General features: G+C 39.9%; 1 protein-coding gene across 1 annotated transcript in view; it reads left to right on the top strand.

Annotated features, from left to right (window-relative positions):
• Positions 1-373: 373 nt before the first annotated feature.
• LOC110826163 (Vps51/Vps67 family (components of vesicular transport) protein) overlaps positions 374-11,621 on the top strand; it is a 34,195-nt gene continuing 22,947 nt past the window's right edge. Inside the window, exons 1-2 of the mRNA XM_088220386.1 lie at positions 374-2,849; positions 3,871-4,065. Coding sequence (XP_088076512.1) covers positions 651-2,849; positions 3,871-4,065 — 2,394 coding nt within the window. The 5' untranslated portion in view covers positions 374-650. The remainder of the gene's footprint in view (positions 2,850-3,870; positions 4,066-11,621) is intronic.

Below are 11,621 nucleotides of genomic sequence, written 5' to 3'. Positions count from 1 at the left end.
CTATATAGTTTAAATAAAACAAATTATGTACTTTTAAAAAGTTTATTAAGGTTAATTTTACATTATCATAATTTTCAAACTCTATAAAAATAAAGATAAAATAAAAAAATATTATTTGTCATTAAAAATTTTACAGTTTTATAAAAAATTATAAACTTAAGATCAAATTGTTAAAATAGACTTCTAAAATCTAATTTAACATATTAAATAGTTTAAAGATTAAAATTTTAGTTTATTTTATAATTTTAGTATAAACTAAATATAAACTTGTAAAGAGTGGTCCTTAAGCTGTACTGTAAATTATAAAATTATCATAAAGCCGATACATACACGAACTAATTTTTTGTTTTAAATAGGGGGTGTTTCGGTAGCTACAAGTTTTCTTTCCATCTTCTTTCTTGCCATTATCGGCAACCGCCTGAAGAAGGACCAGTTTCTTCTCGTTATTATTTCTCGTGGCTGATTTTGTAAAAATCAATAACTGAAACAGAAAACAAGATTCAGATTCTGGCTTTGGTTCTGAATTGCCTAAACAGACATCTTCCAGATCTGCAAGTACTTCTTTAGATCTCCACTTCCTCCCTGGTCCTCTCAACTCTTCACAGAAAATGAATTGATTAATTACTGAGAGAGGAACCACGAAAAGGACCATGAGAGTATCATCTGCCTCCGCCACAGACGACCGCCTGGCCAGCCTCAGCGGCGGCGGATATCGGGATGCCGAGTCACTCTTCCGCTCGAAGCCGATATCTGAGATCCGGAATGTCGAATCGACAACTAAGATGCAGATCCAGGACAAGAAAGAGGAGCTCCGGCAACTAGTAGGCACACGGTACCGCGACCTTATCGATTCGGCTGACTCTATCGTCCACATGAAGTCCTCCTGTGAGTCCATCTCCTCCAACATCTCCTCAATCCACAACCACATTCGCTCTCTCTCTTCCTCTCCCGTGTCCGAGACCCCCAAGCTGGCAAGCTCTAACCCCGCTCGTGTTGGAGTCTACGGTATTGCGTGCCGGGTCAAATACTTGGTCGACACGCCTGAGAACATCTGGGGTTGTCTCGATGAATCCATGTTTCTAGAGGCCGCCGGGAGGTATGTGCGTGCCAAGCACGTGCAGCACAAGCTTACAACGCAAGGCAGCGGCTCCGAGCTGGATCACACCAAGGTTTTGGCGAATTTCCCGCTACTGCAGCACCAGTGGCAGATCGTGGAGAGCTTCAAGGTGCAGATTTCGCAGAGGAGTCGGGAGCGCTTGCTGGATCGCGGACACGGCATTGGGGCTTATGCGGACGCGTTGGCTGCCGTGGCAGTGATCGATGAGTTGGAGCCCAAGCAGGTGCTGGGGCTGTTTCTGGAATCGAGGAAGACTTGGATTCTGCAGAAACTGACCACTTGTGCTGGTAATGCTTCTTGTTCTGCTGTGGTCTCCGTGTTTCGCGATGTGATGAGTGTGATTCAGATAAGTGTAGGACAAGTAGGGGAATTGTTTTTGCAGGTCTTAAATGACATGCCTATGTTTTATAAGGTTATTTTGAGTTCACCCCCTGCTTCTCAGTTATTTGGTGGAATTCCAAATCCTGAGGAGGAGGTTAGGTTATGGAAGTCATTTAGGGACAGGTTAGAATCTGTGGTGGTGATGCTCGATAAAGAGTACATTGCTAAGACTTGTTTAAGTTGGTTGAGAGATTGTGGCAGAGAGATTGTCAATAGGATTAATGGGAGGTATTTGATTGAATCCATTGGTACTGGCAAAGATCTTGGGTCAGCTGAGAAGTTGATACGGGAGACCATGGATGGTAAGGAAGTGTTAGAGGGCAGTTTGGAGTGGCTCAAAAGTGTGTTTGGATCTGAAATTGAGCAGCCCTGGAATAGGATCCGGGAACTTGTTTTGGAGGATGATTCAGATCTCTGGGATGAGATCTTCGAGTTTGCTTTTGTTCAGAGAATGAAGTCAATTATCAACTCAGGATTTGAGGATTTAACAAAAACTTTGAATGTAGCAGAGTCTGTTCATGCTATTGGGGAGAACGTGGATTTTCAGGCATGCTTAAACAGACCTTCTACAGATGGTGGTGTTTGGTTTATAGAATCCAATGCAAACAAAGTTGGTGGTCCAATTTTGGGGCACAAATCATCCCTTGAAGAGGATGATTTTCAAAGTTGTCTCAATTCTTATTTTGGTCCGGAAGTCAGTAGAATCAAAGATACAGTCGACTGCTGCTGCCAGAGTGTGCTGGATGACCTCCTGTTTTTCTTAGAATCTCCTAAGGCAGTTCTGCGGTTAAATGATCTGGCTCCATATATACAGAATAAATGTTATGAGAGTATATCTTTGGTGCTGGTAGAACTCAAAAAAGAGCTTGATAATCTGCATGCTTCCATGGAGAATGTAGACAAGGAAGGTCAACAAGTGCCTCCTGCTATAATTGTTGAGAGAGCACTTTTTATTGGGCGCCTCTTTTTTGCATTCCGAAGCCACTCAAAACACATTCCAGTAATACTTGGTTCTCCAAGATTCTGGTCGAAAGAAACTGTTGCTGCTGTTTTTGATAGGTTGCCATCCCTCTTGAGGCAATCTAGAGTTGCCACTGATTCTTTGGTGACTGACAGCCCTGGCAGGCAGACACCAGCTGGTCCTAGAAGACAGACCTCATCTGCTACTGCAGCTTTGCTCGGAGCAAATGAAAATGCAAGCCCGAAACTTGAAGAACTTAACAAAACAATGCAAGGCCTATGCACTAAAGCTCACATCTTCTGGATATTGTGGTTGTCCAATGAGCTTTCAATTATTCTCTCTCAAGGCCTTGGACAAGATGATGGATTGTGTGCGATGACTCCTTTGAGGGTAAGGCAACTTTCTTGGGAGTTTTATACTTCTTTTTTTCATGGTTCTTTGCAGGTGCATGCTATGTTCTTGTTGACATTTGTCATGTTATTGTATCTTCTTCTATCCTGTTTTGGATAATGCAAAATTAGGTAGAAAAAATAATGTTCCAATAAAGGCATGGAGTTTCTCATTTTCATATTAAAACTGATTCTTGGTTGCAATTGAACTGACTGTTAGGGAAAGGTGTTGCATAAGTTTACAATAAGTTCTTATTGAATAATTAACAGTTAAAGGTTGATGTTCCCATCTTTGTATTTAAAAAGTTAATTTTCTGCTCTCCAGACTTTTTAGGTGGTAGATGCATCGAATCTAGGTTTGAGTTCTCACTCTGCATCGTTTCCAATAATAAAAAATTCATTTGTTAAACAGCTGTAATAATGTAATACAGATAGATCTTAGAACATTAAGGTTGTAAACAAGAGATAATTGTTGTTAAAAAGAAGAAAGATTATTTAGAAAATAAGGTGAATGAAAAACTTATCTAAATGTTTATATGTTTGTGATCCAAAGATTGTGGCCTAGTTTTCTTGAAGGGTGTTTGAGCTTTCGTTCAGTTTCTTATAAGCATTCCAAGTTACCCTGTTTGGTAAACTAAAAAAGTTACTTTTAACAGTTATGTATTTGATGTTATAAGCTCCTCTTAAGCCAAAAGAGGCACTTTAAGGTGCATTATAGATTATTTTGAAGAGATTCTAGAAAATAAGGATGGACAAGAAAATAAAAAGGAAAAGACTGACATGTTAGATTGCACATATTGTGGATCTCGTTTCTTGTTGCTTTTGTGGAAGTCAAGAAAAATTAATATGACAATCACATAATATCCTTTACTTCAATAATCGCAAATTTTGCTGCACTATTGACGAAAAAATCTGCGTGAATTACAACTATCTATTTATGAAGTCCGTATGTTCTATTGTTGATCATACACAAATGTCTTTTATAATTGAATGAATGCATTAATCTTTTTAATATTGTGCAGGGCTGGGAAGAGACAGTCGTCAAGCAAGAACAATCGGATGAGAGTCAATCAGAAATGAAGATATCACTCCCATCCATGCCTTCTCTTTATATAATTTCATTTTTATGCCGGGCGTGCGAAGAGATTCACAGAATTGGAGGTCATATACTTGACAAATCAATTCTACAAAAATTTGCATCAAGCCTGCTGGAGAAGGTACGGTTTGCTAATTAGACTGGTTTGATGCAAAACATTAAAGAATGCAGAGCAAGGGGTTTATCTCAGGTTTAACCATGAATCATCCATTTGGGAAGCTATAACTCAATCAAATTAAAGCATACATTGGAAAAGGTCTAGAAAAAAACTTCTCCAGAACAGCATAAAAAGCTGAATTATACATTTTAACAGAATTGCGTAAACCCTATCGACTACACATGAATGGGAAATGAAAGAAATGAATATTGTTGATCTTAGAATCATCACGTAGTTAATTTAGTGGATATAAATTTGAACTATCAAACAGTTAAGTAATGTTAAGTTACACATTTTTTATCTATTATTTCTTCATAGAAATGTGCATTTTTAGTCTGGTTGAGTCCTTGAAACTCATATTTGGACTATGCCACCCTAGTACTTCAGAATTTTTAACATGCTTGACCTAGGTAGGAGGATTCTTTGTGAGTGGAATCTAGGAAGGATTCTTTGAGAGTGGAATCTAGGAAGTGAAGCTATGAAGGGTATGTAATTGGTTTCGTTGTCTCTTTCAAAAAGAAGAAGAAAAACCCAAAAGAATTGAAATCTCTTCTTGACCCCAGCTAAAATATGTAGTATGCATCATGTATATTTGTGCTAATCCCGTATTTAAAAAAAAAAACTAAGTATGTTTGTACTAATCCAACAGGCTCTCTTCTAGTCTTAGGGATTAAATGATAAAACTAAACTTTTGAAACTTCATTTGGGTAAAAAGGTTCTTGTTTTAACCTTGAGGATCTAAAATGCCAGGCTGCCCTTGTAAGTTTCTAGTATGATGTATTAGTATTCAATTTTCATGTTAGAGAGAGAAAAGTGTCTATGTGCTAGGGCTTGGCCTTGCGGCTCGCGGCTGTCCTTGGGGCTTTAATGGCTGCCTAGAATGGCCGAAAATATTTGTACATCGACAATAAATCTTTCGACTTGATTAGTGAGGGGAGGAGGATGAATGGAATGAGGGTTTACGAGAATTGAAGAGGGTTTCGAACGTCGATTTTTTTCGGAAAAACGGAAGTCGACTGGCTCCTCAATGCCCTGGAGGACTTCTATTGGAATAAGAATGGTTTGAGTTGGGCAAGACACCATGTGGGGCATAACAGAGATCTATGGATTTCGTTTGGACGAAACAGGAGAGGTCCTTACTTAGTCTTGTAGGAAGTTGGGAAAAGAAGGCAAGAAGAATCTTTATTCCAGCCGATGCGGAGGGACGGGGATGGTGATTGTTGATGGTGGCGACTTTTGAGTTGGCTGACAGGAAGGTTGTTAATCCAAACTCCTTGAACAAGAAGACAAAGAAGGACGGGGAGGTTGATAAAGCTAGAAAGAATTGGAAGGGCTTCGGGTGGTCATGCTTTAATTGCCCACACTGTGCGATGGCGATTCATTTCTCCGGGAATGGTGATGTGAATCGTAACTATGCGGTGACGCTTAAAGCCTCTGATAATCTGAACAGTTAGGTAGGGCAGAAGGACCCAGAGAACTATGTGGGTTGGTGGAGGCAGTCGACCCGACCCACCCAAAAGCTTTTCAGGCCTAGTGGGTTAATGAAAAATCAGGGCCTATCTAGGCCGAACTTTTCTAGACCCAATGGTGAGCGTAGACTCACACGAGAAGAGAAAGGTAAATGGGTGGTGGACCCTAATGATTTTAGAAGTAGGCCGAATGGAGGAGACCCATTCAGGAAATCAGATTGGAGGCCCGTTGGGAGTACTATTACTGATGGTGAGCCTTCGAGTGTGAAAGAGGTTATCTGCTCTCCACCTAAGTGTGGTAGATCTAGAAGAGAGGAAATATCGATGTGAGGGTGTTGGCTGACGAAGATGCAGAGAGAGAAGAGGATATCAGAAACGAGGAGGAACTGATTCCTGCTAGAATGTTCGATGAAAACGCAACTGAGACGAGAGGTGACCTTTACGGAGGAGAGAAGGAAGTGGAAGCAAATGGATATATGGAAAATGACTTAGACAAGGTTTTCTCTATTGTTAGCTCCTAGGCTTTGGTCCAGATTGAGGAGGACGTCCAAGCTTTAGACGCGGTGATGATAACTGAGTAGGGAGAGCAGGTTTTGTTCCTTACCCAAGAAGAGGAAGTGGACTGTGATGTGGATGATGGATGCACTGTGTGGGTTTTACAAAATATTCAAAAATTCAGCAAGATGATGGGAGTATCCATCGATGGCATGGAAAATCAGGTACTCTTTTTCTTTATTGAAATTTACAGAAGGCGAACGACGAAGAAAAGGAAAGAAGAGAGTGTCCCCAAAGGAAGAAATTGAAGGAAGGAGGGGGAGATAGGGAGAAGAATACTGTGTAATGGTAGACGAGATTATTTCGTGGAATGTGAGGAGGATTAATGACCGGAGTAAGAGGATTGTCATCAAGGGATGCCTGGGGAGATGGAAGGCGGATCTTGTGTGCCTTCAGGAATCCAAAGGAGATGCCAGCGATATGTCATTGGTGAAAAATTTGTGGAAAATGCAGAATATTGGGTACCATTTCTTGCTTGCCAAAGGTACTGCTGGGGGAATTGTGATGATGTGGAATGAGGATCGGTTGCAGTGTGTGGACATGTGGTATGGAGAAACTTGTATTTCGGGGAAGTTCAAGTGCACCAGGGAAGGGGAAGAGTGGGTTTTCTATGGGGTGTACTGCAGGGGAAATAGTGGAGAGAGAGATTTACTGTGGAATGAGTTAAGAGCCTGTAAAATGAAGTGGAGTGGTAATTGGATTGTGGGGGAGGACTTTAATATGGTTATGGGGAGGGAAGAAAGAAATGGAGAAAACTTTAATGCGGCAGTGGCTGAGGAATTCAGAGAGACTGTGGAGTAATTAGAGCTTGCCGATCTCCCATTGATTGAGGGCTCTTGGACATGGACAAACCAGAGGATTAATCCATCGTGTTCTAGGATTGATTGTTTTCTCATCTCACCTGATTTCTTGCTACAGCTTGCAGGGCTGACTCAATGTTTACTCCACGCCCCATTTCTGATCATTTTCCCATTAGTTTGGCCTTCGGTGGAATCCATTGGGGGCCGGTTCCCTTCCGGCTGGATAATAGGTGGTTGAAGGAGTTGAAGTTTAAAGAATTGGTTGAGGAAAAATGGTTCTCTTCCAGTTTCAATGGGACAATTTCTTTCAGAGTTGCAAGCAAACTGAAACTGCTGAAAAATGAAATAAAAGCTTGGACCAAGGAGAAAATCAGAAAGGAAGGTGAAGAGATGGATGGTTGGCTTAGTGAATTGGTGTTGCTGGATGATATGGAGGGCAAGGAGGGGTTGGGGGTTGCTGATCAGCTCCGTAGGGATGAGATCAACTTGCTGATGGCCAGAAAATCGAAGCTGGAGGAAGTGAGTTGGAAGCAGAGGTCAAGAGAGAAGTGGCTGTTGGAGGGTGACAGAAATACTAAGTATTTTCATGCTTTAGCCAGTCACAAAAGGAAATGTAATTACATTGAAGAGTTGGGGGTGAATGGAGTGAATTACAGAGGCAATGACTGGATGAGGGAAGCTACCAGGAATTATTTTGAGGATGTGTACAAGGAGGAATTTAGGCTGAGATCAAAACTGGATGGCTTAGACGTTAGAAGAATCAACACACTAAGTAGGCAGAATTTGGAAGCAGTGTTTACAGAGCAGAAAGTGCAGGCTGTGTTGATGTCTTGTAATGGAGATAAAGCTGCTGGACCGGACGGTTTGAACATGAGATTCCTTCAAGACTTTTGGTTTGTGATTAAAGATGATGTGATGGAATTATTTCATGATTTGCATAATAATGGCAGAATTTAATTCTACATTCCTCGTATTGATTGCAAAGAAAAAAGGAGCAAAGAACATACAAGACTTCAGCCCCATTAGCTTAGTCGGTTGCATATACAAACCTATTGCAAATGTGCTGGCTGCGAGATTTACTAGAGTTTTGGGGGAGGTGGCGGGCAAATGTCAACATGCTTTTGTGGAGGGAAGGCAAATCCAAGATGCTATACTTGTGGCTAATGAGGTTGTGGATGATTTGGTGCACAATGGAAATGGGGGATTGATTTGTAAACTTGACATGGAAAAGGCTTACGACCATGTTAGTTGGGATTTCGTGGATTACATGTTATATAGAATGGGTTTTGGGAAGAAACAGAGATTATGGATGAAAGTGTGTTTGACTACTTTTGTTGTTTGTCAATGACGGACCTTCTAAATTTTTCAAGGGATCTAGGGGGTTGAGACAAGGGGATCCACTTTCCCCGTTATTGTTAATTGTTGTGATGGAAGCTTTGAATGGCTTGATGGAGAACACTAAAGAACTGTAGCTGGTTAGTGGGGTACAGGTGGGTAGAGGTGATAATTCCATTGAGGTATCTCATTTATTCTTTGCGGATGACACGTTATTATTTTTGTAGCCAAAAAAGTAATACTTGTTGCATCTTAAGTGCATCCTCCTCTGTTTCCAAGGCGTTTTAGGACCCAACATTAACTTAAATAAATCTGAATTAGTAAAGATGGGGGGGTGTGGGCGAAGATAACAGCTTGGCTAAGATCCTTGGTTGCAGGACTGCGCAACTTCTTATAAAATATTTGGGGATGCCGTTAGGGGCGAGATACAAAGATAAACAAACATGGGAACCAGTGGTTGAAATGTTTGAGAATCGGCTTGCGACTTGGATTCCTTCTTATCAAAAGGTGGAAGATACACTCTAATCAAAAGCACACTTGCTAACCTTCCAATATACTATCTTACTACCTTAGCATTGCAAAAAAATTGGAACCAATTCAACGTTGCTTCTTGACAGTATTGAGAAAAGAAAGTATCACTTGGTGAAATGGCCGGAAGTTAAAAAACCTAATAATTTGGGAGGTTTGAATGTCATATCTTTGGTTCATATGAATAGGGCCTTCAAGGCAAGTGGTTGTGGAGATTTTGTAAGGAAGAGGGCAGATTGTGAAGAAAGGTGATAGTAGCTAAATGGGGCGGGCTTGATTTTGCTGGGGAGGGTTATCGTGACAGTAGGGGCCATGGCCTGACTTTATGGAAGAATATCAAACAGGGTAAGTCGAGATTTAAAGAGTGTATCAGCTGGAAATTGGGTAGTAGAAACTGTATAAGGTTTTGGCATGATGAGTGGCTGGATGGGGGATGCTTGAAAAATAGATTCCCTAGAATATATGTCATTGCACAATCTAAAAACATGAGAGTTGAGGAGGCATATGCGACGGAAAATGGAGGTTTGTTTTGGACAGTGAACGTCTCTAGAAATCTAAATGATTGAGAGGTTTTTGACTATAAAGACGTTTTGAGGCTGGTCTCACAATATCAAATCAGGGATGAAGTGGACCAGGTACGTTGGAAACCATCCAAAAAAGGTGAATTCACGGTTGATTCGTTTTATTGGCAGTTGGGTGGGGACTGGGCAGGATAACATACCCATTTTTCCTTCAAGACAGATTTGGAATAAGGGTTCGTCTAGAATTGTTTTTTTTGCGTGGGAGGGTTGTAGAGGAAGTATATTAACACTTGATAAGCTGAAGACTAGAGGCCAGATTGTGGTTAATGGGTGTTTTATGTGCAAGAAGGCTGAGGAATCTTGCTGCCACTTACTTCTTCACTGCGAGGTGGTCCACGATTTATGGTGCCAGGTTTATAGACTGATTGGTATCAATTGGGTCATTGCTGGTTCAGTTTTTGATGAGATCTGGGCTTGGAATGGGATTGACCTGAAAAAGAATATTGTTAAAATTATCCTTTTAACCTTTTTTTAGGTCATCTGGAAAGAAAGGAATAAGAGGGCATTTGATGGTATTGAGAGAGATATTAATAGACTAAGAGAATTATGGTTTAATTATTTTGGTAACATTGTGTTGGTCATGACATCATTAGAGATGAAGATTTTAGGGATGTTATTGCGCCCTAACAACTTTGTACATTTGTATATGGGTGGTGTTTATATATATTTACACTTTTTATCCAAAAAAAAAAGATCTTATTTTATCATTGACTTGGAAGTTCTTTCATGCTATATTGCAGCTTACATAGAGGGTTCAAGTATCTGCACGTTTCATTAGCTGAGTAAAGGATGGATCCTGAATATTAACAGTATCAGAAAGTAGTGACAATGTGTTTATGCCGCAAATACCGTGAACAAAGAATAAAACATTGGAAAATAGAAAAAAGGAAAGAGCAGCAGGGGTAGGTCCTACAAGAGAAAGAGAAATGGATTTTCCATTTGTGTTGAATATGTTTGGTTTAGGTTTTAATTAAGAAAAAGAAGTAATTAGGTTAGGAGTTATGGATTTCATCATAATTTCTTCATGTAAGATGAGGAGTTCTGATTTTATCACTAATAAGTTTTTGGCTAGGAATGCAAGAACATAGATAAAACTGGTAGTTATTGTAGTAGCTGCCTTAAATATGTGTACAATTGCAAGAACAAATTTATGAGGGAATGATTATAAAGAAATGCTTATCGTACCTAAGTCTAGAGATTGATTTGCCTCCAATGAATTCTAAGTTCTAATTCAATATAGGTTGTAAGGGAAGAAAACTGGTGAAACAAGCTGCACACATGCTTCAAGACTTAAATCTGAGTTGACGATAACTTGATGCCAAACAGGGAGCAATAACAGATTGGTACTTGTAGGAAGCTAGGGTTAGTACAAAGTGTTCCAGCAATAGTTTGAAGGTTTCTTGCACATGTATTGAGAAGATCAAAACAGAGATCACACAGATAGAGAAAGAGTGCACAGCCTTGGAAGAGAAACAAATGGTCTTGACTTAGTTTCTTGAAATACTCTTAGTTTCTTGAAATCCTCTACAAGGATTTGTTTGGCACCAAAAACAGAGAGCACTACACTATCTACATACAACTCTTCTGTCGACAGCAAGAAACACGACCACATGGCTGAATTGATGGCAGGAAGAGGGTCCTGAATACTCAAAACTCGACTTCTCCATGTTGAGGAAGATGTTCGACTTTTGTTCTTAATGCTAGAGTTCGACAGGCATAGGATGTCATGGGTGGGCTTTAAACAACTTTTAACATGAGATAGGCCTGTGCATAGCAATAAGCTAGGGGAATATAAATCTAAAATAAATATTATTACTTTAAATAATTTCTTTCAAAAAAATATCATTACTTTAAATAATAATAGTAGTAGTATTTTTATGCTTTATCTTTGCATCAGTGGCTCTTTCTCACAATGTGCACCATATGGCTTAAGCTTGGGGGAAGGCATAAGAGAGGTAGGGGTTGAACCAATGTAGTTTGATAATGAGTAAACCCTCAACTGCCTTTTAAAATGCTCAAAGGTTGTGATCAAGGTTCTTCTTTTGTACTAACCTTGGTCAACTCCCTTAATTAGATTAGAAAGAGTAACACTGTATTTTGGGACCCTGTAAACATCAATCAATCAACCAAAAACAGTCTTGACTGTGAATTCAAATTTCAAAAGCAAGTTAACTAGTCTAAGTGCAGATAGGAAGCTTCTAGAGCATGTGAATGGCTTGATGGAATACCCCATTGAGTTCAAGTTTCAATTT

Source organism: Carica papaya, chromosome 1 (assembly GCF_054855325.1).
Source record: "Carica papaya isolate Zhongbai chromosome 1, ASM5485532v1, whole genome shotgun sequence".
In the NCBI taxonomy this organism is placed as follows: Eukaryota; Viridiplantae; Streptophyta; class Magnoliopsida; order Brassicales; family Caricaceae; genus Carica; species Carica papaya.
The sequence above is the reverse complement of the archived record's forward strand: the minus strand, read 5'-3'. Positions and strand labels throughout refer to the sequence as shown.